General features: G+C 50.4%; 12 protein-coding genes across 12 annotated transcripts; 6 read left to right on the forward strand and 6 right to left on the reverse strand.

Annotated features, from left to right (window-relative positions):
- Window positions 1–871: 871 nt before the first annotated feature.
- P175DRAFT_0518025 (uncharacterized protein) lies at window positions 872–3,476 on the forward strand (the record flags this gene model as incomplete). The annotated part of the gene is made up of 3 exons (XM_040899025.1): window positions 872–993; window positions 1,080–1,796; window positions 1,850–3,476. 3 exons carry the CDS (start codon window positions 872–874, stop codon window positions 3,474–3,476), a joined length of 2,466 nt encoding a protein of 821 aa, XP_040749958.1.
- A 551-nt stretch (window positions 3,477–4,027) lies between these two features.
- On the reverse strand, window positions 4,028–4,621 carry P175DRAFT_0534309 (SND2/TMEM208 family protein; the record flags this gene model as incomplete). Its single annotated transcript, XM_040900129.1, has 2 exons — window positions 4,028–4,531; window positions 4,613–4,621. The coding sequence occupies 2 exons, from the start codon at window positions 4,619–4,621 to the stop codon at window positions 4,028–4,030; spliced, it is 513 nt and encodes a 170-aa protein (XP_040749959.1).
- A 912-nt stretch (window positions 4,622–5,533) lies between these two features.
- Window positions 5,534–8,225, forward strand: P175DRAFT_0443026 (anaphase promoting complex subunit bimA; the record flags this gene model as incomplete). The annotated part of the gene is made up of 4 exons (XM_040894153.1): window positions 5,534–5,870; window positions 5,994–6,167; window positions 6,229–8,093; window positions 8,154–8,225. 4 exons carry the CDS (start codon window positions 5,534–5,536, stop codon window positions 8,223–8,225), a joined length of 2,448 nt encoding a protein of 815 aa, XP_040749960.1.
- A 597-nt stretch (window positions 8,226–8,822) lies between these two features.
- P175DRAFT_0463234 (1-acylglycerol-3-phosphate O-acyltransferase SLC1) lies at window positions 8,823–10,250 on the forward strand. Its single transcript, XM_040894811.1, has 2 exons — window positions 8,823–9,923; window positions 9,996–10,250. The coding sequence occupies exons 1-2, from the start codon at window positions 9,212–9,214 to the stop codon at window positions 10,157–10,159; spliced, it is 876 nt and encodes a 291-aa protein (XP_040749961.1). The 5' UTR covers window positions 8,823–9,211; the 3' UTR covers window positions 10,160–10,250.
- Window positions 10,251–10,550: 300 nt separating this feature from the next.
- Window positions 10,551–11,864, reverse strand: P175DRAFT_0503366 (4'-phosphopantetheinyl transferase family protein). Its single transcript, XM_040897620.1, has one exon. The coding sequence runs from the start codon at window positions 11,787–11,789 to the stop codon at window positions 10,713–10,715; it is 1,077 nt and encodes a 358-aa protein (XP_040749962.1). The 5' UTR covers window positions 11,790–11,864; the 3' UTR covers window positions 10,551–10,712.
- A 36-nt stretch (window positions 11,865–11,900) lies between these two features.
- P175DRAFT_0503367 (pyridoxal 5'-phosphate synthase subunit PdxT) lies at window positions 11,901–13,153 on the forward strand. The gene is made up of 2 exons (XM_040897621.1): window positions 11,901–12,310; window positions 12,384–13,153. The coding sequence occupies exons 1-2, from the start codon at window positions 12,051–12,053 to the stop codon at window positions 12,949–12,951; spliced, it is 828 nt and encodes a 275-aa protein (XP_040749963.1). The 5' UTR covers window positions 11,901–12,050; the 3' UTR covers window positions 12,952–13,153.
- P175DRAFT_0518030 (nuclear cap-binding protein subunit CBC2) lies at window positions 13,043–14,063 on the reverse strand. The gene is made up of 5 exons (XM_040899026.1): window positions 13,900–14,063; window positions 13,731–13,825; window positions 13,619–13,663; window positions 13,370–13,561; window positions 13,043–13,308 (listed from the first exon to the last, which is right to left on the reverse strand). Exons 1-5 carry the CDS (start codon window positions 13,963–13,965, stop codon window positions 13,176–13,178), a joined length of 531 nt encoding a protein of 176 aa, XP_040749964.1. The 5' UTR covers window positions 13,966–14,063; the 3' UTR covers window positions 13,043–13,175.
- A 79-nt stretch (window positions 14,064–14,142) lies between these two features.
- On the forward strand, window positions 14,143–17,383 carry P175DRAFT_0518031 (uncharacterized protein). The gene is made up of 4 exons (XM_040899027.1): window positions 14,143–14,592; window positions 14,657–16,762; window positions 16,820–16,989; window positions 17,046–17,383. The coding sequence occupies exons 1-4, from the start codon at window positions 14,275–14,277 to the stop codon at window positions 17,101–17,103; spliced, it is 2,652 nt and encodes an 883-aa protein (XP_040749965.1). The 5' UTR covers window positions 14,143–14,274; the 3' UTR covers window positions 17,104–17,383.
- Window positions 17,384–17,498: 115 nt separating this feature from the next.
- Window positions 17,499–17,876, reverse strand: P175DRAFT_0534316 (uncharacterized protein; the record flags this gene model as incomplete). Its single annotated transcript, XM_040900130.1, has 1 exon — window positions 17,499–17,876. The coding sequence occupies one exon, from the start codon at window positions 17,874–17,876 to the stop codon at window positions 17,499–17,501; it is 378 nt and encodes a 125-aa protein (XP_040749966.1).
- An 810-nt stretch (window positions 17,877–18,686) lies between these two features.
- On the reverse strand, window positions 18,687–19,430 carry P175DRAFT_0559396 (uncharacterized protein; the record flags this gene model as incomplete). Its single annotated transcript, XM_040900918.1, has 1 exon — window positions 18,687–19,430. Exon 1 carries the CDS (start codon window positions 19,404–19,406, stop codon window positions 18,687–18,689), a length of 720 nt encoding a protein of 239 aa, XP_040749967.1. The 5' UTR covers window positions 19,407–19,430.
- Window positions 19,431–19,963: 533 nt separating this feature from the next.
- Window positions 19,964–20,886, reverse strand: pin1 (peptidylprolyl isomerase ESS1). Its single transcript, XM_040897622.1, has 4 exons — window positions 20,802–20,886; window positions 20,309–20,712; window positions 20,123–20,239; window positions 19,964–20,064 (listed from the first exon to the last, which is right to left on the reverse strand). Exons 1-4 carry the CDS (start codon window positions 20,802–20,804, stop codon window positions 20,055–20,057), a joined length of 534 nt encoding a protein of 177 aa, XP_040749968.1. The 5' UTR covers window positions 20,805–20,886; the 3' UTR covers window positions 19,964–20,054.
- Window positions 20,887–21,152: 266 nt separating this feature from the next.
- Window positions 21,153–21,814, forward strand: P175DRAFT_0503371 (DNA-directed RNA polymerase II core subunit RPB9). Its single transcript, XM_040897623.1, has 2 exons — window positions 21,153–21,309; window positions 21,369–21,814. Exons 1-2 carry the CDS (start codon window positions 21,230–21,232, stop codon window positions 21,670–21,672), a joined length of 384 nt encoding a protein of 127 aa, XP_040749969.1. The 5' UTR covers window positions 21,153–21,229; the 3' UTR covers window positions 21,673–21,814.
- Window positions 21,815–21,978: the final 164 nt, after the last annotated feature.

Raw genomic sequence — 21,978 nt, forward strand, 5'->3', positions numbered from 1 at the left:
CTTTGAAGAAACAGCCACATATCTGTGGCACGAAGATAACGAGGGAAATCTGCCGCCTAATCAAGTCGGATCAAGTTGCAGCTCAATGCTGTTGGCATAGCGGTTATTTTAGTAAATAAATATAGATTATCGCATCGCGTATGCGGGTGAGGCCACGAAACATCAATAGGCCGGCAATAGTGATGACATGCAGATAGTATGGCTTCTATCGGGCCTGCGCATGTATTGCAGCGCGAAGTGTAGTCTCCTGGACAATGGTGGGCAGGATACAGGTTTGTATCCTCACCCTTTCCCCTAGATCTCAGATAAGGACGAATATTCCATCATAAATCGCAGCTTGGTCGAAACCCTTCTCAACGAGTCAGCCATCGAAGTGTTGATAAGATGCAATGTTGCGCCACTTCGGCACGGCACAATGACCTCACCGACCAACCTGCACGCCTCCTCCACTCACCCTCAATATGAAGTAGACCATTGAGAATTTCATGGTCAGATTCAGCCCTTGCATCGACTTTTGCTCTAACCGCGCGTGCGCTGTTGGGTTTCTCTTCGATGTTGAGGTCGTCAGTGTAGCGGCCATTCCTCTTTGCCAAGACCCGCACCAGCATCCATCGCGTGCTGATCCTGGGCTGTTATCGCGGTCAAATTCTGAAGTGAAGCTCTTCTTTGCTTTCGATCACTCACTCACAAAGCCCCCCGGGCACCTCTTCTCTCGAGCACCTCGCGTCATCTTCCGATGATCTAGTATCTACCTTACAGTTTCTTGTCTTTACCAGCGACCTTTTTTAGCGGGTGACGCGAAGTTTGGAACAGCATCCGCTTCTCGGGCTCTCTAGGAGCTTCCCCCCCATTATTCGGGGGCAGATAAGTCATGGCATCCTCGCAGAATGGCCATGCTTTGGACATAAACGACAAAGCTGTCGGGGTCAAAGAGAAACAGCTAAAGTTGAAGAGGAGAAATCCTATTCGATGGACAGTGGGGTTGGTTGTGCGGTATGAAACGCTTCTTTCTTTTTTTTTGGATCTCTCCCCCGTTACTCAACAACAATAAACAATTCATCTAACCATAACGTCTATAGTCTTTGTATTTGGTATGTTTTACTAACCCCGTTTTTCCGATGCCCGTCGCGCCTCTCCGATCTGACAGGCTCTTCCCCACGAGTCTGTAAGCCGTACCTGGTGGTTAGATCTTACGTCGAACCTCACATCATCCCCTATTACAACACCTACGGTGCTCCATATGTCGATACTGCGCGTCCCTATGTTCGCGTGCTGAATGAGAGGGTATACACACCCGCTGCGCATCTTACAAAGCGAGGCTACGAGAAATATGGGGCCCCAGCGTTGGATCGGGCTCAGACTTACGGCCAGCAACAGTGGTCATCCAAAGTTGTCCCTCATATCCAGTCTTCCAGGGACAAAGCAAATGTTTGGTATAATGCTCAAGTAGCTCCGCATGTGAAATGCGTCACGTCCACTATCTCGCCGTATTACCAGCGAGTCCACTCTGCATATTGGACCGCTCTTGATGGCTACATCCTACCTTTCTGCGCCAGATACCAGCCGTTCATTGGGAAAACGTATTCTTCAGGACAGGGAATTTTAACGACCAGAGTCATGCCGTTCGCGCAAAGCACATGGTCCTCCGCGATGTATCTCGTCAACAACTCTCTATGGCCGAAGATCTCCAATCTCTACTCGGAGAATGTAGAGCCCCAACTGGTGAAGATTGGGCAGCGGCTTGCAAGCTACCGCGAAGGAAGTCGCATACGAACAGTCATAGATGATGTCGACAAGTAAGGGCCTCACTAACCAGAAGCTGGAAATCCACTAACCTACGGAAAATTAGCTCCTCTGAATACTTGACGACTTTCGCCCCACCATCAGTGGAAGTCAGCAAAGCTACATCATTCACACCATCTTCTTCTCCCGATCCCACACCAACTCCTTCACTCTCCCCTGCAGAGCTAGCCGCTCAAACACGTGAGAAAATAGCGTCCGATCTTGAAATTTGGCAGCGAAAGTTTGCTGTGGCCGCTGAAAGCGGCGTCGAAGACCTCGAACGACGCGTGAAAGAGATCGTCGGAAGCTACTTGGCGAGCGAAGTCAAGGCAAACGGAGAGAGCCTTGCTACTGCGCTAGAAATCGCGGTTGAAGATCAAACATCCGCAGTTAAGAGCCGCATCAATGCCCTCGCCGAATCTCTCCCATTTGAAGAAGCGCCTCAAGAAGAAGAAACGGCAGCTGAGAAGCTATTAAAGGCAGTCAGGAACGCAGCGATTTCTATCAGGGATCGGGCTCACGCGCTCAGAGTGTGGCACATTTCATTCGAGCAAGAGCTGGTTCAGATGGTTTCCGCCGCTGTTGACTCCACCCTGGCAGTCCTGGACGATGTTCGGGATTTGGGACTGCAGGAAATAGGCATGAGGTGGGCTTGGATGGATGGCGTTACCTACAAGGACTGGGAAGATTACCATGCGCTCAAGGGGCAGATGGAAGATTGGAAGGATAAGTTCCGCAGCGTTGGGTTGCAACATACAGCAGTCGAAGCGGCCAAGGCGCTCGGGGAGGACACCCTCTCCCGTGGAATGGATGTGGCCGAGTCTGCTGCAAAAGAGCTCGCGAGGTTGAAGGACGTTGGAAGGTGGAAGATCGCTGCTCGGGAAGTCAGTGACGATTTTGACACAAGATCTTCGCCTCCCCCACCACTTCCGAAGCCTACCCCCGCGGAAGAAGAGGTCACATCCGGGGGCGATGAGACCACCACCTCACAACCAGCCCCTACTGAGAACAATCCTGAGTGTGACACGGAAAATCTCGCCGTGGAGACGGAGCACGAACCAGCATTAGGACTGGATGATGAAATTGTTCCTGATTTAGATCAGGATCCTCTGTCCCCGGTGAAGGGTGAAGAATCATCAGCCCCAGCCCCCGAACCCACAGAGCCCTCCCAAGCTTCCCCAACTGACCACGGGACTGAGTCGGAAACCGTCCCTGATCTGCATCAGGGTACCTGGGGAGTGGCAGCTGCTGAAGTTATCGCCGATCAGGATGTAGTGGGCGATGAGTTCGTCCCTGGACAGGTGCATGAGGATAGCGAAGATATCGACAATGATATAGTTGACACTGAGGCAACAAAACTGGCCGACGAACTGCTCGCCCAGTCATTGGATGTCGACGAAGCTGCAGATGGCGGACCAGAGCAGCCCATTGCCTCGTCGCCCCCCGCTTTACAGCCTACGCCGAATGAGGCTGTGCAGGACCTGCTGTCCGACCTACTGGCAGGCAAGGATGCTTCCTATGCAGAGGATATCTTGCAGAAGCTTAATGCGATTTACGAACTCACAAAAAGCGCTTCCACCCCTTCCCCGGCACCTACTGACCCCGTTGTTGACTCCCCAACGCTCTCTTCCCCCCAGTCTCCCTTCTCTACAAGCACCTCGGGTCAGGATGAATCTACTAGCGAAGATTTATAATGAAATAATGATGAGAAAGCTGTGTGGTTGCAGATCTCCATTGAATGCGATGTGGGCAGAAGAAGAACTGTGTAATCTGGGCTTTTAACATACCCCGTTTCCATACACTCTTGATATCCTTCAATCTTCTTCTCGCGTTTTGTTTTTGCTGGACGCTGTTTATTCCCCACATAGTTCCCATGATTGTACGTCACGACGGATTGTATGGCTATGATGAGATTTTCCTTGCTATTTTGATCAGTGTTTTATTAGTTTCCTTGGCTTTTTGGTTTTTTTTTCTTTGCTTTGCTTTTCTTTTCTTTTCTTTTCTTTTTTTTCTTTTTTTTTTTCTTTTCTTTTTTGGGGGCGAGGGTGTATTTGCCTGATCTGATGCTGTAGAATCCAGATTATATCCTATCTTATATTTTCCTTTGCTGTCCATCATAAATATATACCTCGCGGACACCCTGATGCTTGCAATTAATCCGTTACATACTCTGTAAAGTCCTAAACAATACTCGTACATAGACACACACACACAGAGAGAAGAGAGAGAGACTCTCATCAGATCTTCACCGATATTGCACCCGCTGACCCCCCCGTTTTTCCATCTTCTTTTGTCTCTTGCTCTCTCCACCCGTCTGTTCCGCCTCACCTCCCATTCCAGCCAACCCGCTCCGCACCCCAGTCAAGGTCGAATAGGCCAACCAAACAGAATACACCGGCACCACGATCCACAACCACCAAGCACGGTCCCCGAACAGACACGCGGCGCCGATGCAGCCCCAGGTCCAGTAGAGAATATCCCACATGTACTCTGTTAAACCGGCCGCTCCGAGATCCTCCCCCGGGGAGCGGAGAGAGCCGTCCGCGGCATTGTAGGCGGGTCGGCCTAGACGGTCAAGGTAGAATTCGATCGCTAGGGTGGGACATGCGAGGAGGCAGTAGGGTTTTAGGGAACGAGGACGGTTGAAGGTCCAGTGGAGGAGGAGGAAAAGCGAGTGAAGGGCCAGGGTGATGAGATGGGTGCGCAGCAGGACGGAGGTGTTGCGTGCTGCGAGGGTTTTGGCTGCTTTCTGTAGTTGAGGAGGACAATGTGAGTTAAGATGGATTGGATTGGATTGGATTGGATTGGATTAAGGGGGGGAAGGATCTACCTGGGCCATTTTTTGGGGGGTGTGTGATATGCTCGTGGGAGAGAGAGAATGTAGGTGAGGTTAGGTGAGGTCGAGATGATGCAGCAGGACTTGGGAGGTACAAATTGACAATGTATGTCAAGAAGGGTGATTAACCAAAAATAAGAATATTAAAAGAAGAAGTATCATTCCAAGCCATGTAACTATCCCACTCTTATTCAGGGAGCTCTTGCGAGAAGAGAAAGAAGTGGCATCGAGAATGAAGCGTTGCCCTCCACAACCAGACAAGCGCCCGCGCCTCCACCAAGAAAACATCATCAGTTAACTTACCAGCTTTCATCACTTACTCATACTCATACTCATACTCACATCAGTCACAGGAGTCCCACTGGTTCTACCTCTGCTCCTCTCCCTTCGATATGCAATTTGATCTGGTCTGAGACTTTGTTTGGCCTCCCTCCAGGGCGTCACAAGTCGTCCGAACGTCATTCTCTCTTTCTCTCTTTCCCCTTTGTGGGGGGTTGAAAAAGGTGATTCTGTCAAGGGAAAGGAAAACAAAAACATAAAATTGAAAAAAAAAAAGACCCTATTGCTATTTTCGTCTCTGCTTCTTCCTCTGCTTTATCCCTACCCCCTTCTCTTTCTTTTCTTTGGCGTCTTGGGGGCGACGGTAAACTTTTCCCATTATACACGACGTGAAAGAACACACACACACTTCATCGTGGTTTCCTTCATCTTTGTCTCGTGCTATCTCCCAAATATTAAAGTCTACCTGATGCTTGTCTTCTGTTAAACAGATCTGCCCCTCGTCTGTTCGATACTCGTCGTACCTTTCTTTCCGCTGGCACCTGGCTATTCTTACGTCGACACCGCCTCCTGCGTCGATATCCTTTCGATAAATTTTGTCGTTGACCGTGGTTCTCTTCCTTTTCACCCTGGACAATGTCGCCATCAACCTCTCATATATCGGCCCAGTTGCGGCAATTAATCTACTACCATCTCGACAACAATCTGATTCGCAACGCGCTCTTCCTCGCCGGCCGCTTGCATGCTTATGAACCTCGAGCCTCCGAAGCTTCATTCCTCCTTGCGCTTTGTTACCTGCAGAACGGCCAAGTGAAAGCGGCATGGGAGAGTAGCAGGAATTTTGGATCGCGTGGGACGCATCTGGGGTGCTCCTATGTTTACGCGCAGGCATGCTTGGATCTGGGGAAATATATAGACGGTATTAACGCGCTGGAACGAAGTAAGGCGCTTTGGACGTCAAAAACCCACTGGAGTAAGCAATCTACAATCTATCTTCCATATGATGGTGATGGCAAGACTGCAATCTGCCTGTCATTCGGACCTGTGAGCTTGATGCTGATTTTTTCCCCCTTTTTTTTCTTATCGGATCGTATAGACAAACACAGCGAAACACGCAGACAGCACTTGCCAGATGCGGCTGCAGTTCTCTGCTTACAAGCTAAGCTATGGCACGCGCACAAGGAGCTCAACAAAGCCGTCGAATGCTACGTTGAGGCTCTCAAGCTCAATCCCTTTATGTGGGACGCCTTTTTGGGGTTGTGTGAGACAGGTAAGCCAGGGGCCTTTTGACACCACGGCCCGTTGATCTCTTAACTGACAGTCGCGGAAAGGTGTCAATGTTCGAGTACCAAATATCTATAAAATGAGCTCCGAACTTTTCACGTTAATCTCATCCTCCCTCCAGGATGATGCCGAATCTCCCATCGACAAACCAGCACCCTCCAGTGGGCCCTTGCAGAAACAGACCAATGCAAATCCAAGCCTGGATCCTTTCACCTCCGCTACCTCTCGGGCCGATTCGTTAACCACTCATGGAAGCTCCGCGTTATGGGAAAAATTGAATGGAAGTACGGTCAGTGTAGCATCTACAGGGGGGTCAACACATATTATCCACGAAGGTGCGGAAACTCCAGGGGAGCAGAGCAGTGAGTCCGACGATCCTCGCCTGGTCAATGGAACTGGCGGTGCAGAAGTATCGTGGGAGCCACCGCTAGCACCGACAAGGAAAAACCGGACAATACAAACAATAGGGGGCGACCACGCGATGGACCCTCCGCCGAAGATGAAACCCACCGGGATTCGACCGAGAACGAGAACCAAGACCGACGCAGACGAACACGCCCCTGCCCAGGCCGATAAAGACGGGACGACAGGACCTAGAATTGGCGATCGCAAACGCACGGTTTCCGGTCAAGTCGCACACCCTACTGGTCCTCATCCCACAGAACCTGGCGCGCCGCAACGACGCAGTGTACGGCTTTTCAACCAGATCAAGCCTACTACGAGTAAGTTCTCCGGAACTGCGCTGGGGGTGAAAGACAGTCGAGAGCTCAAGAAGGTGAGGGCCACTGGAACCAAGGGACGCTCAGCAACTTCCACCAACGTAGGTCGTGTGGTCAGCGGCAACAATCGAAAACATATTGGTGAAGTCCATGATGGCGATAATAGGGAATACCGAACCACGTCTTTACCGATGCAAAATGGTGTTCACCACGCGTCTTCTAAAGGGGCCGCAATTGAACGATCCAAATCTATCGAGGCTTTGTCATGGCTCTTGGAACTGTTTTCCAAACTCGCATCTGGCCACTTCGCTATGACTCGCTATAAATGTACTGATGCTATCCAACTGTTCAACTCCCTTTCCCAGGGGCAACGGGACACGCCATGGGTTCTCGCTCAAATTGGGCGAGCATACTACGAACAAGCAATGTACTCAGATGCGGAGAAGTATTTTGTCCGGGTAAGGGCGATGGCGCCGTCTCGAGTCGAGGATATGGAAATTTATTCGACAATTCTCTGGCACCTGAAAAACGACGTGGAAATGGCTTATCTTGCGCACGAGCTGATGGAGGTTGATCGCCTATCCCCACAGGCCTGGGTTGCTGTCGGAAACTCGTTCTCACATCAGCGGGATCATGATCAAGCCTTGAAGTGCTTCAAGCGCGCTACCCAACTGGATGCCCATTTCGCGTACGGATTCACACTCCAGGGCCACGAATTTGTTGCCAACGAAGAATACGATAAAGCTCTAGAAGCCTACCGACAGGGCGTTAACGCGGACAGCCGGCATTACAATGCCTGGTACGGACTGGGAACAGTATATGATAAAATGGGTAAACTCGACTTTGCGGAGCAGCATTTCCGCAATGCCGCCAACATCAACCCTACCAACGCGGTCCTCATATGCTGCATCGGTCTCGTTTTAGAAAAGATGAACAATCCGAAGGCAGCACTGGTTCAGTATGGCAGGGCGTGTTCTCTGGCTCCTCATTCTGTGCTTGCTCGTTTCCGTAAAGCTCGCGCACTGATGAAGCTGCAAGAGCTCAAGTTAGCTCTTGGCGAGCTCAAGGTCTTGAAAGACATGGCTCCGGATGAGGCCAATGTGCATTACCTCCTCGGTAAGCTCTACAAGATGCTCCATGACAAGGGCAATGCCATCAAGCACTTCACGACTGCTTTGAATCTTGATCCCAAGGTATGATGATACGACTCGCTCACCGCGCAAGGTGTACCTAACTAACTTGTTTTACATCAGGCGGCGCAATACATCAAGGACGCAATGGAATCGCTTGACGATGAAGAGGAGGACGAAGACGATATGGCATGATTCTATCTATCGTATTAGCAATTCCCCCCCTACCCTGCCTTTTTTTTTTTTTTTTTTTTTCTTTTCTTTCGTTTTCTTTTGACGCCCTTCATCTTTTCCAATACCCTCTCGTTACCTCCTCCTCCATTTTCCCACCAGATTGGTGTCTCTACCCTAGGGTTGGCGTTTCTTTCTAGGTCGGATTCATACCCGCATCAGCATTACGGCGTTCGGAAGTGGATTGGTTACAGGATGCATTTTCGTTATAGCAGGCATCGTCGAATCAGTGTCGAGGGCCCTGGTTTTGTATATTAGCGTGGGTCGGCATTGTTGTACCAGGGCAGGAGATTGGCTGCGCTACACATGCGACACGAAAAAAGCTGGGTGAGACAGGTTCATGAACATAATTGACGGTCTGTCGCGCCGGGCGGTTGCAGAATTAAGATCATTTTTACATACACATTCTTATGAACCGGACAGGACTCGATAGTTATTTCTTCGTATACTGTAGTGTGAGTCTTTGAGATGGACTGAATATATTATCGAAGAGCGGTGAGATCCTGCCCGTTCCTCTTACTCAGCAGATCATGTGCCCCAAGCCGATCGCCGCCTGGAATTCGGAGCATCGCAAAAAAGACACACTTTGTAGTCAACGAGATTTCACCTTTTCACCTTTTCCCCTTCTGGTTATTGGCTCGGATTATTCTTCCCTGATATTCTGCGCACCCTCCACGGAGTACCGCTTGCCTGGTCATGCTCCTGATCGAGTTGTAAATATTGAATTATTCTTTGTTTTTTTTTCGTTCTTGTCCCCCCAATTTAACGGCCGCCTGACCTCCATCACGCACCTCAACTCCGTGCCTTGGTGGTAAGCCGCTCCTTTTTCTCTGCGTCTTAGATCTTAAATTCCCTGCGGACCCTGCGGAAACAGCCAGAGAGAAATCGTTCTCCTAACACCACCCACGCTCCCCTCTGTGCCGCATCCGAACCAGTCGCTCCCAAAAACCATGTCGTTCCTCTCGTATATCACCACCGGCATTAGCTCGTTTGTTGTCGTTACGGCGTCACTCTTCGCAATCGGGCAGAAGGTTCCCCGTGCGGCATTTGTAGCCCGCTGCTTAGCCGCCTATGGTTCTCTCCTTCTCTGCGCAACCTACGGTGTGATTGCCTCGATCGTCCTGCGTCTTGTTGGTTACGGCCGCGTTTCTCAATGGGCCACTGCCCGCAGCTTCAAGTGGGTGATGAGGTATACGACTGGTGTGCGGTTCGATATTATCCAGGGTGAAGAACACCTCGCGACCCGTCCTGCCGTTTTCATTGGGAACCACCAATCCGAACTGGATGTGCTCATGCTGGGATGCATTTTCCCACCTTACTGCAGTGTCACCGCGAAGAAGTCGCTCCGCCATGTCCCCTTTCTCGGCTGGTTCATGGCGCTATCTCGCACCGTTTTCATTGACCGGGCGAACCGCGAAACCGCTGTAAAGGCCTTTGATGGTGCCGCGGAGGAAATGCAAGTTCACCGACAGAGCGTCTTTATCTTCCCCGAGGGCACAAGAAGTTACTCAGGCAAGCCGGAGCTGTTGCCGTTCAAGAAGGGTGCTTTCCACCTTGCGGTCAAGGCTGGGGTGCCTATTGTTCCGGTTATTTCTGAGAACTACTCGCATATTCTGTCGCCGAAGGACATGAGGTTTGACGCCGGCATCATCAAAGTCAAAGGTATGTTGTTTATCTACAGCAACTTCCCCTGTATTATTTTTTTTCTTTTTTTTTCAACTGACAGAAAGCCAGTTCTCCCACCTATCAGCACCGCTGGCCTTACCCCGGCTGATGTTGACAACCTCACCAAGTCGACCCGAGAAGCCATGCTCAAGACTCTGCTAGAGCTGTCTGAGACCAATAAGGAGGATGATTCTTCTGTTCCGAATGGTAGATCCTCAGCCATTGAGATTTGATCACATTCATCTACCTAATACCAGTGGCTACCCTGATTCATACTCCACCCCGATCCAAGCAAAGGCCATGAGGGACTACCCCCCCCCCCCCCCAACACTCTTTATTATTCATTATTCCCCCTACACCCTTCGTATGATTATACGTCGACATGACATTCAACCAGCCAGAAGGCCGATGAATAGAATAGGCTACCATCCCCCAACCCTTAAACCCAGACTCGTGGGGGGGTATACGACACGACACTGAAGCGGAGGCGTGTTGGGAGATTTAACTAACGTTCCCCCGAGAAACAAACAACGATGAATGCAGTGTTGGATTCTTTATATACCCTAGAATTGATTGATACTCAATGAATAGACGATGATGATAACATAATATATATATATATATATATATATATACTTATCTTTATACTTACTTCCAGGTTATCGTTATTACGTATACTTACACCCGTGGTTTATTTTTAAGGTAATATAATATAATATAATATACCCAACGAATTCCATTCCACTCGGCACTCGTTGAGGCAGTCAGTCTACTCCCTCCCCACCTTCACCCCAAACATCTACAACCCCCCATCGCACAAGGTCGGATATCCCGCTCAATATCCATCTTCTCAAACGGCAGCCAGAGATCCTCCTCATCCCCGCCATCAGCCCCAACCCTGGCCCCCCTCGCAGCCGTCGCAATCAAGTAATCCCCTCCGAAGGCAACAACCTCAATCCGTACATCGCCCACCACCTCTCCGTTTAATGTAGTGCGAACATCCCTGTACGGTTCCCCGAATAACCGGTCTCCTTCGTCACCATCGTCGTCTCCGTGCTGCTGCTGCTGCGGAGGCGGAGGCGGGCCCACCTCCGCAGCAGCAGGCGCAATAACATTCGTAAACTCTAGATCCCGGAGCCACGGCGCTAGAAGCGCCTCCCCGGTCATTTTGATGTAGGCTTCCTTGAGCGCCCAGTAAGTGTAGAAGAGTCTGTAGCCGTATTCTACGAGGCAGGGGGGGGGTCGACCTTGGGCTTGTCCCAGCAGTGATTGAGGCGCGCCGTGTAAACTCTTGATTGTTGCGATTTGGGGGGCCGAGAAGATCTCCGAGAAGATATCGACGTAGTTGTTGAATGCGGTGAGGGTGCGGGCTTCGGGATCAGAGGAGGAGGGTTTACCCTGGCGTTCGTTGACGCAGGTGATATCGATTCCGACCTGCGGGGTTGGGTGGGACGGTTGGGTTCGGGAAGACGAACAAGGCACCGCGGTCCCCGCCAATGCGACTAGGGAGGCTTGGTGGCTGACGTTGAATTCGACGTTGGGGGCAGCAGGGTTGCGGGCTTGTTGGGCGTGTGTTGGGACGAAGCAGGGTCGGCGGTGCGGGGCTGGGGTGCGGCTGATGGTGATGTCGGCCCAGGGGATGCGGCAGGTTCGGTGGACGAAGAGGTATTTGAGAAGGTTGGAGGCGAGGGACATGTGTTTGTCCTTTTGGTGGTAGAATTTGCGGACGGTCTCTTGGTCGTTTGGTTGGAGGGTTTCGAGGAGGGGGAGAGCGGTGGTGGTTTGGGTGAGAGGGCGGGTGTCGATGTACCACCGGACCAGGGGTTGTGTTGTGGTGTTGGGATCATGATTGGGTTGGGCCATCGTGTTGTGCTTCCCTTATTTGGGGTCATAAATTCATACTGATTGTCAATTGTCCTGTTGAAGACATGGATTCTCTATCTCTATACTATATATATACTCCCGAGTCCATCAGCGACGATCAGGTGACGCTATCGGGAGGGGCAGCACGTGGTGATAACAGATTGCTGACATAATCTCTATCAATGAATTGCCGGTGGCTAAAAAAGAAAGAAAGACGAAGGCCTCACTCATGTTACGTTCCCCTGTCCCGATTGAAGGGCAATGACTGGATTTACGATTACTGTCGGGGTTTTGGCCTTGCAAGGCGCTTTCTACGAGCATGTCGTGCTCCTGAGAACGGCAGCCGCCAATCTGGCCTCAGATAAAACCCAATCCCCTACGAAATGGGAGTTCATCGAAGTGCGGACCCCGCTCGAACTGGAGAGATGCAATGCCCTGGTTTTGCCGGGAGGTGAAAGCACCGCCATTTCTCTGGTTGCCGCTAGATCGAATTTGCTGGAGCCATTGAGGGACTTTGTGAAGTATGTATATACCTCTTCCCTGCTTCTGGCCTGGGTAAAATGGAGTAGATCGATTGACTCATACCCCCCGCAGGGTCCATCGCAAGCCCACCTGGGGTACCTGTGCGGGACTCATTCTCCTCGCAGAGTCGGCCAACAAAACAAAGAAAGGCGGCCAAGAATTGATCGGAGGCCTCGATGTTCGTGTTAATCGGAATCATTTCGGTCGCCAAACCGAAAGCTTCGAAGCGCCACTTGACCTCCCATTTCTTAGTGCCTCCGGCGAACCCGAAGCACCTTTCCCAGCAGTCTTTATTCGCGCGCCGGTTGTGGAGAAGATATTGCCTCACCAGGAAGGTGTTCAAGTTGCCGAACTCCAGAGGGATGAGACTGTCGTAGCCCCGTCTCGACAAGCTGAAGATGAAGCGGCTCGGAAGGCCATGTCAAGCCATGTGGAGGTCCTTGCGACTCTCCCCGGAAGGGCCGCACGCTTGGCCGATGATGCCAAGGCTATCGATGCCGATGAGGAGGCTGGTGACATTGTTGCCGTCCGACAGGGCAACGTATTTGGCACGAGCTTCCATCCCGAGCTGACCGGTGACGATAGGATTCATTCTTGGTGGTTGCGCCAGGTGGAAGCTGCCGTGAGAGGAGCAAACTGAAATGAGTATAAGACGTAAAGCCGTGCCAGCGAGACACGTAATGAACTGGATGTATAAAGAGCGTTTTGCATGACACGGGGGTATTAGGTGTAAATATTTATTTATTTATTTTTTCTTTTCTTTTTGGGGCGCTGCTGTTTAATGCCAATGATAGACACAATAGAATTTACACATAAACGCCATGACTGCGCCTGTTAAATGAAAGCAATTTCCCATACTATTTATTACCTACCAGGCCCGTATTCATCCTCTTCGCGTTGCCGTTGGTCATCCGCGTATGCTCGTCCGTAGCCACCACGGCCCGGATCATACTCTTCTCGGTACTCGTCGCGAACCTGACCACCGGATTTACCTCGTCTGCGCAAGGTTAGTTACTGTGTGGAGTCTGAATATAAATCGGCGTTGCTTGAACACGCACCCGTACTGCCGTCCTTCTTCAAACCCAGGGTCCAAATCCGTTCGAATGATTCTCTCATCGAGCTTGGTGCCTCCGATGTATTTCAAACAATCCAAAGCATCCTGATGTGTATAATATTCCACGAAGCAAAAGCCGCAAGGGGTTTTGTTGTATCGGTCGAGTCCCATCACGAGGCGCTTAATTTCTCCGCATCTGAGGGTTGCCATCAGTAAGAGCATTCAGCGGTGAAACCAATAGAGGACTACCAACTTTGCGAAAAGCTCGTGAATCTGTTCTTCAGTGGTGTAGAAAGAGCTGGTGTCGTGCGTTAACAGGCAAATGATACTGTCAAGATCCGCAGGTTGTCCAAGCAAAAACGTACAGGTTGCCCACATAGAGCGTGGTAGCGTTCTTCAGATTATCGGCCGGAGATTCTAGTTTTTCAGGCTCATCTTGAGTGTACTTGCGCTTCTTGTTCTGCGTGTATGTCAGAACTTGTCAATGACTTCTCCTCCGCTGAAGCTGGTGCAGAATGTTTTGCAGCGCTGTACCTTTCCCACATAGTAGGCACTGGGCCGATCAAGCCTCTCCACTGTGTTATGCCGTGAAGAATCCATAACTCAGAGACAAAGAAGACGAACAAAAAGCTGCGAAACAGCAGATAATCGCAGAGAGCTGCTGCTGTTGTTGTTGTTGTTGTTGTTGTGGAAGGAGTTGGATGGAAGAAGACGGAGAGGAAAGCAGGAGAGCTTCGTCCGTTCTTGGCGCTGTTGCTTCTTCGTCCCGCCCAAAATTTCGCCCCGAAGCTCGTCGTGGTCGTCTTGTACAGTCTGCACGCCAGCTCCGGCAGTTTTCCCTTTCTATTTCTATCAGGGGTCTGACCTTGTTTCTAACTCCGACGATCCGATGAACTAATTGGACCCAAAATGCCGAAAGTGATCAGTTTTACGCCCCCTTGGCTATCGCGCCCTTCTTCTGGCGCTTCATTGTTCTCCAGCACTGCAGCTCCCAACGACCCGATAAATCTCAAGACCGCGAAAGATGTTGAATATGATGGCCCTATTCGGACACTGGCACGGCGGGGGAACGAGGTGTTTACGGTGGTAGACAATCAGATTCGCTGGTCCAGCCTTACCCGGTTGAAGGATCGTTGGCAGCAACGCAGCAAGTCAAAGAGCAACTCCACGGGCCAGAAGGAGAGCTCTGAAGACCCAGCAGATACAGAGAGTAGTATCGCCTACAGAGTATGGGCCCCGGTTTACCATGCATGATGTTGGTATTGTGGCTAATCGCGCCGATGATGAATAGGCATTGGTAGTACCGGTTTATGAACCAATTCGACAACTTGTTCCTTCTCCGAATGGTGCCTTTCTCGCTATTATCGCAGACCGCACCGTTTTTATTGCAGTACTTCCAGATCCTTCGCATCTGTCCGGAACTGATAGCTCCCCGATCCGCGTGAAGACATACCAGCTGGGTCCGACAACACATGTTATCCCCGAGTCGCCTGTGGTGTCCGCACTCTGGCATCCTCTTGGAACCTACAGCAATCTTGGGGGGTGTCTTGTTACAGTGACTGCCGATGCTGCAGTCCGTGTTTGGGAGCTGGATCGGAATAATCACTGGTCGTTCGATCGCCCAACGCTGGCAATTGACCTTCGGAAATTGGTCGATGGAACGTCTTCAGACCAGGACTTTGCACCCTCCGGGTTCGGTAAGAACAAGGGCTTTTCTGCAGATTTTGTTGATATGGAAGTTGCGTCGGCTCGTTTTGGGGGTGTCGGCAGTGAAAAGGAGGATGCCTGGGCAGCAATGACTCTCTGGGTTGCCATGCGGCCGGGTGACCTGTACGCTCTCTGTCCTTTGCTACCTTCTAAATGGAGGGCGCCGTCGGCTGCTATTCCTGCTCTTTCAGCCGCCATAGTCCCCAAAATCTCCGCTCTTGAAGAAGATCCCCTCGACTACGAAGAAGAATTAACTGCCTGCCGGCAGCAGTATGAGTGGTTGGCAGAGATCGATAACCAAGAGCCATTGCAAATACTCCCAGGCTCTGTGACAGAACCCGAGTCTGAGATTCTCACTCGACCGGCAAATCCTAGTGCTATTCCTAGGTTGCAAGGGCCCTTCAGAGTAGATACTGGCGAAGAGATTGATGACCTTGATCTTTGTGATATTCTAGTCATTGCAGCCAAGGCTGATGTTGACGCTTTAATGATGGGAGAAGAGGATGAGCTTCTACTAGAGAGCGGAGAGGACAACTTATCGGCCACTTTGATATGTCTCTCAACTCGGAGTGGCAGAGTCCATATTTGCCTCGAACTCGACGGAGTGCAGGGACAATGGCTACCAAAGGCGAAGAAAAATGCCTTCCAGACTCCTTTTTCGGAGCCGTCTGATCTGCTTTTGGTCGAGTCGTTGGATACCGTGAGAAAAGACCATCAATCCTTGGACAGCTGGCCCATCTTTACGCCAGACGCCCACTCTCGGTACAGCTTCTTTGTCACCAACTCTCAGAGTGTTGCCTTCATCTCCCTCGCCTCATGGGTTCAACGATTAGAAGCCGAGTTACAGTCTGAAGATACAGCCGGCTCAGCCTTCCGCCTGCAGATTCTTTGCGAAGGCGATGTCTCTGTGCTGGAGTCAATTATCCAAGTGGAAGACGATGCAGGGACCCCTAACAGCCAGCCCTCCCGTCTGCCCGCGTCCTTGGTTTACTATGACTATGATTTAGGTTACTTTCTGCTGACTTACCTTGCTTCCCATCCTTATGCTGCGACTATGGAAACGCCTGACCTATTTCCATCGTTGTCCCTCGACTCCGAGGCGGAGGAGTCCAGTTCGCCCACAATACCGCCTCACCGACCTCCTTACCAAGTTCCTTCCATCTTGTACTCAGAGTCTCCCTTGGAATTTTTTGTCGACAAGCACGTACCACACCGCCACCGAAACAGTCTCAAGGAACCAATCGTCTTATCTCCAGCGACTCTGGACCTTGTGGCCGCGGCTCATCGAATCCTGTCTGCCCATACCAATGTTCTCGAGAGAGCTGCATCGGATCTATTCCGTCGCTGTGAAAGACTACAGGGGGAAATGCGAGATCAATTGGAACAGCTCTCCGATGTGGCTGACCGCATCAAGGGCGTATCGAACGAGATTGGAGAAGATGGCCAGCGGAAGGAAGGATCCCGAAGCACTGCAGCCCTCGATAAGCGGCTGCAAGCCGCTCAGGACAAGCAAGTACAGCTCGTTCAACGTTACGAGACTCTCCGAAATAAGGTTCTAAAATCTGGTGGACGTCCATTGAGTGAGAAGGAGGCAGCATGGGTTTCTGAGGTGGAGACATTATCCGAGTCGTTTGGTGATGCCCGCAAGGAGCCCTACGATAGACAGCAGCTTTCCCAGCGGCTAGAGGCTGTAAGCCCTCAGTTCTTCCGCCGACCATGTGTGCGATAACACTAACAAGATTTATAGGTCAAGGACATTGCAACCGAACTCCTTCTGGAAGCAAAGGCGGTTGCTGCTAGGTCACCCATTTCCCAGGAGCCTGGTAGTCCGGCCTCTCCTACCAGCGCACAGCCCAGGGTTCCTCAACGACTCCAGCGGGCTAAGGTTGCCGACGCCATGAAAATGGTAGAACGAGAGTAAGTCATTACCGAGTCCTATCCTTTTCAATAGGGTGCTAACGTCTGATGTGTAGGTCTGCTGTTATTGAGTCGATTACCGCGCGCCTAGCCCGACTGAACGCCAGCATATGATACCAGCCAGCTTTCTGTTTTGTTTTGTGTTCCCTTGTTCATTGACATGGAGATTAAACGTCTATACGAAAAACTATTGAGAGAATTTAGTTCTGAAGGTATAGTCATGTATGAAAACATACCACTAGTCTGATTCTGCAAATCCAGGGGACTCGAAGAAAGGAAGATGTAAAGAATACCCTCCATCAATCAAACCCCTTCTCTGTCCACTTTACTTGTTGCATCTCATCACCCAATGACCCAGCCCAGCACCTACCTACCCTAATCATGAATCCCAATTCCTCCTCAGAAGACATCTACAAGAATCAATCAGCAGTGCGTACGTACTAGGTAGGTAGGTATCCAAGTAATGACTACAAGAAGAAGAAGAAGAAGAAGAAGAAGAAAAAAAGAACTTACCTCTCCCTCATCAACGCCGCAGAAACCGGTCGCAAATCCTTCATCGTATCCAATTCGCGATCTCTGAAAAACACCCGCTCGCCATTCCGAAACAGCCTCCACTGCTCATTTTCATCATACAACAGCACAACTAACATCCCCAATGCCCGGCCCAGCGGGAAGGCCTCCTCCTCCCCCGACCGCAGCACATTCCGCAGCCCGTACCGTCGCACCCTGGTTTCGATTCTGGCCCAGCAGTCTTCGCATGCGGTTAGGGGGTCGTCGGTTTGGATTATGTCTCGGTAGGTGCACCATGCGTGGGGGTTTTCGCAGGGGAAGCGCCATTCGTCCCATATGCATCCGCAGAGGAATTTGCAGGTGTAGTGGATGCACATTGGATTGTGTATTGTGTATTGTGTCTAGTGGTATAGATTTTAATAGCAGGGAAGGGAGAGAGGGGGGTAGTAGGATAGTAGGGGTAGTTTCGCTAGGTTTTGATGATGTTTATACATATGTACAGAGATATATATATATATGTATTATATTGTGTTAGAGTGTGTCTGGGGTCTGGATGAATGCTTTGTTGGAATAATGGATTACAGACAATAAAGAAGATGATCCTGGTAACATGAATCATTACAAATATATATATATAAGATGTCTTTGTCTTCAGATGACACCTTTCCTTTTTTTTGCTGCTTTTTCTTTGATGTCTGGAGATATGTAGGGCTCGGTGGCCACGTGATGTCGCGTCGCTGCAGTCCTTTCGCTGACTGAAAAGAGAGGAAGGAATCGACAAACTAATAAAGAAGAATTACTGTTGTTACATTTCCATGGCTGTACAATGTGATATGAACTTGGAAACTTGAAACGCGATATTATTGTGACTACTGGGTTAACTCCACTGAACACATTCTTCTGATCAAGTCCATCCTGCACGCGACTGTTCGACCCAAACCTCCTCGAATTCATTAATGTATGTATCCCAAATTCAAACGTAAATCCAGGCTCAGTTTCAAGGCTTTGTCGTTCATCCATTATTCATCCATTATCCATCATAAGAAACACATAGTACAATGATCGCTGCGAGGATCCATGAACCCCCCCCCAAAACTCCACCTGCTTTAACTCCCAAGTAGGCGACGGTATTGAGCTAAACGCACGAAAAGTCGAACGGCGGGAGACATCACGGTGATCCAGACCATTCAGGGAGTGGTGGTGCCGTAAAGGTAAAACTCTTTCGAGAGGCGTTCGCCATCTTCGACCCGCTCGCGAATCGCATGGTACATCTCGTCCACCAGGTCTTCGTAGGAAGGAAGTGCGAGCTCAGGCAAGAACTCCTCCCACTTCTCCATCTCGGCGAGGAAGCGGGGTCCCCAGAAAGTCTGCCATAGCTCCCCATTCGCGCCATTGAGGGTGGTGAGTCTGGCCTTGGAGATCAAATCCTCCATCTCCTCTTTGGCGTCGAGCCAGGCCCGGTAAGGTCCTTCGAGGAAGGATTCCAGCAGACGGTGGTATTCGCGGGCCCACTGGTCGTAGGTTCGATGGTCAATCCGGAATTTCATAAGGAGACTGGGGATCTTGGGGGTAGGCGCAAGAGTCGGGTCGTCGGAATTGTAGTCCTGGTACCAGTCCCAGAGACGATGGACGGAATCCGCGTGGGAGAGGTAAACGGCAGCATCATCGCGGGGGCACATAGCTTTGTAACGGAGTTCGCGGCGTCTGTTGATGCTCTTCATCATACGGAAGGCGCGAGCGGCAGAGGCACGACAGTGGTTGAATGCATCACGCAGATCGCCCACAATCACTCCTTGGAGGGAGCGGGGAAGCGCGAGGTTCTCTCTGACGAAGTGAAAGCTACATGGGATAGAAGGGGCAGAGGTGCGCTGCAACAGAGTGCAACGGGGCGTATTGGAAAGGCACATGACGGCCGAGAAGATGGCATATGCCTGGGAAAGAAAAGAGACGGTAAGCGAGCATGCAGTCAGGAGGAATAACAAGAAGAGGTCTTTGGGAAATGGTGGGACCGGAGGAAAGAGTAGAGACGATGAGATGGGAGACTGGGGGGAATTTATGGGCGAGCCATGAGAGAGAGTGCAATCAGAATTTAACGGAGATTTCCTATAAGTTACCAAGAAAAACCTCACGCCAAAGACTTTTTAGTCTTCCCTGTGTTGCTTTTTTTTTTGTCTGGGACAGGCAAGTGTTTGGAAAATTAGCGCATGCTGTCTTCACCAGCTGCTTAAGACGCCAGGCGCGTATTAGGGCATAATCTAATTCACGCACTGCGATATAATACACACCAGTGTCTCGGTGAAGAGAGAAATAGGGCCTCAGAAAGAAGAAGATAATGGCCTCGATCTCTGTCTTTGTAGGTCAGCCCATGAAGGGACTGCTCTGATAGCGCTAGCATTGGCGGAAGTCAAGTTATATAGAGGATTGTATGGAGTCATCCTAGAGAATGAGAAGGGAGGAAAAAATATGAATAAGTTGGAACAACATTTTAAATTTCTCTCCTCTTGGGATTTGGTTTAAATACATATAAAAGCATGCGTGGCCAACCCAAAGCATATTTACTGGACACTGTTCGAGCACCTCGAGGTTAGTCTCCGATATACAGCCGGCGAGAAGATCAACTAACCGTTCAATAAGATGAAGACCCGACTGTGAATCGACGATTTCACTAATTTCACCGGGTTGTAGAGCAAATGCTGCGTCTTCGAATTCTTTCTGCATGTCCCCGCGTCCGAAGAAGCCGCTTTGAAAGATATTAGCCATTACTGATGGTAGGAGAGAAAGTCTACGAGACGGTAGTATCCAAACGTACAGATCACCCTTCTTTCTGGCACTACTACAGTCCGATTCTGACATTGCGAGATCGCCCAAGCTAATCTCCCCGCGCAGGATCCGTTCCTGGTAGCCTTCCAGGATTTGACGCGCTTCCTCCTTCGACCGAGTGATGTCTGACTCTTTCCAGCTACTGGGACGTCTACTGTCTCTGTGCTTCACCAAGAGGTGGCTGCAGCGGATCTTGCCCTCACCTTGACCCGAACCATCGGGCACGGCAGCACTGCCGCTGTGGAACTTGGCCATGTACATCTTGAGAGTTTCCATATCCGTATCCGCTGGGGGTTCCCAGCAGGATTCCCTGGTCATGGGATTGAAGTAGTAAGGAAGGTTCTTGGAGTTGGAGTGGCGCACCTCCCATCCTGCTGGAAGTCCAGTATTTACCTAGCAGATGGACAAAGTTAGCAAACAGCTTCTACACTAAACCAGCGCAACACATAGCTCAAGACTAGGACACAAGACTGGAAACAAACCATGCTGATGAAGAGAGGTAGTATTTATATAATTACGAGGGGGTGTTTTATCCTGGAAATCGAGCTGTAAGCCTGTAGTAAATCGTTTTGTTGCGACGACGACGCGGGGAAACGAGAGCGGGAGGCGAAGATGCAAACATAGCAAACTGCACAACCCCTGTAAACAGTGCAAACACCCGGCTGGTGAGGCTGCAAGTCATTCCACCAGATCAGGACTAGTCTTGCGAGCCCCAGGCGCTTCTTTCAACTTCCATTGATTGATAACCTGGGCCTCCGCTCATTCTGTCGTCGATATTTGTCTTTCCTGCGTTCCTTGCAAGCGTTTTGGAACCCTCGAGTTTAGGTATCTCTTTTGGCACGTTGTGCTCTACCATCTCACCCCGAATATCTCGTTTTTCATCAATCTTTGCCAACGTTTTCTATCCACCATGTCCGCCAGTCCTTCTCCATCCGCCGGTGGCGATAGCAAGCAGTCTGATCAGATTCATTTTCGGTTCTGTCGTGAATGGTAAAGAAGCCCCTTCCTCGGCTCATATTCTGCGGGTGTGTGCTAATATTCTTGCGTAGTTCGAACTTGCTTTACCCGAAAGAGGACCGCATCAACAACCGCCTGATGTTCACCTGCCGAACCTGCCATGTCGGCGAACCTGCCACCTCATATTGCGTATACCAAAACAAGCTGAACACACAAGTCGGTGATACTGCCGGTGTGACTCAGGATGTAGGATCTGATCCTACGGTTAGTCTCCCTGGGTTTTGTCTCCTTTGTGGGGATGTGGTCACTTGTTTTGTCTGTGGATCGGGCTCTGAAACCGCTTGGCCCGATGAGGCATATAAAACTTGCCTGGAACTTGAATCCCATGAGTTGTAAAGGCAAACATGGCTTGGAATCCTCGGGCTAACCTGCGCTTTCTTCTCTCTAGCTTCCCCGATCCAACAAGGTCTGCCCAAGTTGCGGTGAAGCCGAAGCCGTGTTCTTCCAATCCCAACAACGATCAGCGGAAACAGGAATGGTAAGACCCTTTGTTGACCGCATATCTTTCTGGAGCCTTGTTTACTGATGGTTACTCGTCAGAAACTTTACTATGTCTGCTGCACATGCGGAAATGTTTTCGTATAGTTTTTTTTCTTTCACGTTCTTTTATATCAAATTTCCCGATACCCATTATTGGTTTAA

This window comes from Aspergillus ochraceoroseus (assembly GCF_002846915.1).
Source record: "Aspergillus ochraceoroseus IBT 24754 chromosome Unknown P175scaffold_7, whole genome shotgun sequence".
In the NCBI taxonomy this organism is placed as follows: Eukaryota; Fungi; Ascomycota; class Eurotiomycetes; order Eurotiales; family Aspergillaceae; genus Aspergillus; species Aspergillus ochraceoroseus.

What these genes read in the sequence shown, in the direction of transcription:
- P175DRAFT_0463234 (XM_040894811.1), top strand. Translation starts at nt 9,212, where the DNA reads ATGTCGTTCCTCTCGTATATCACCACCGGCATTAGCTCGTTTGTTGTC. An exon ending in CGGCATCATCAAAGTCAAAG is followed by an intron (nt 9,924 to 9,995) that starts GTATGTTGTTTA and finishes ACAGAAAGCCAG; the next exon opens with TTCTCCCACCTATCAGCACC.
- P175DRAFT_0503366 (XM_040897620.1), bottom strand. Translation starts at nt 11,789, where the DNA reads ATGGCCCAACCCAATCATGATCCCAACACCACAACACAACCCCTGGTC.
- P175DRAFT_0503367 (XM_040897621.1), top strand. Translation starts at nt 12,051, where the DNA reads ATGACTGGATTTACGATTACTGTCGGGGTTTTGGCCTTGCAAGGCGCT. An exon ending in CCATTGAGGGACTTTGTGAA is followed by an intron (nt 12,311 to 12,383) that starts GTATGTATATAC and finishes TACCCCCCGCAG; the next exon opens with GGTCCATCGCAAGCCCACCT.
- P175DRAFT_0518030 (XM_040899026.1), bottom strand. Translation starts at nt 13,965, where the DNA reads ATGGATTCTTCACGGCATAACACAGTGGAGAGGCTTGATCGGCCCAGT. An exon ending in GTGCCTACTATGTGGGAAAG is followed by an intron (nt 13,826 to 13,899) that starts GTACAGCGCTGC and finishes ACATACACGCAG; the next exon opens with AACAAGAAGCGCAAGTACAC. An exon ending in ACGCTCTATGTGGGCAACCT is followed by an intron (nt 13,664 to 13,730) that starts GTACGTTTTTGC and finishes GCACGACACCAG; the next exon opens with CTCTTTCTACACCACTGAAG.
- P175DRAFT_0518031 (XM_040899027.1), top strand. Translation starts at nt 14,275, where the DNA reads ATGCCGAAAGTGATCAGTTTTACGCCCCCTTGGCTATCGCGCCCTTCT. An exon ending in TTTCCCAGCGGCTAGAGGCT is followed by an intron (nt 16,763 to 16,819) that starts GTAAGCCCTCAG and finishes CAAGATTTATAG; the next exon opens with GTCAAGGACATTGCAACCGA. An exon ending in ATGAAAATGGTAGAACGAGA is followed by an intron (nt 16,990 to 17,045) that starts GTAAGTCATTAC and finishes TCTGATGTGTAG; the next exon opens with GTCTGCTGTTATTGAGTCGA.
- pin1 (XM_040897622.1), bottom strand. An exon ending in GCCAGAAAGAAGGGTGATCT is followed by an intron (nt 20,240 to 20,308) that starts GTACGTTTGGAT and finishes TATCTTTCAAAG; the next exon opens with CGGCTTCTTCGGACGCGGGG.
- P175DRAFT_0503371 (XM_040897623.1), top strand. Translation starts at nt 21,230, where the DNA reads ATGTCCGCCAGTCCTTCTCCATCCGCCGGTGGCGATAGCAAGCAGTCT. An exon ending in TTTCGGTTCTGTCGTGAATG is followed by an intron (nt 21,310 to 21,368) that starts GTAAAGAAGCCC and finishes ATTCTTGCGTAG; the next exon opens with TTCGAACTTGCTTTACCCGA.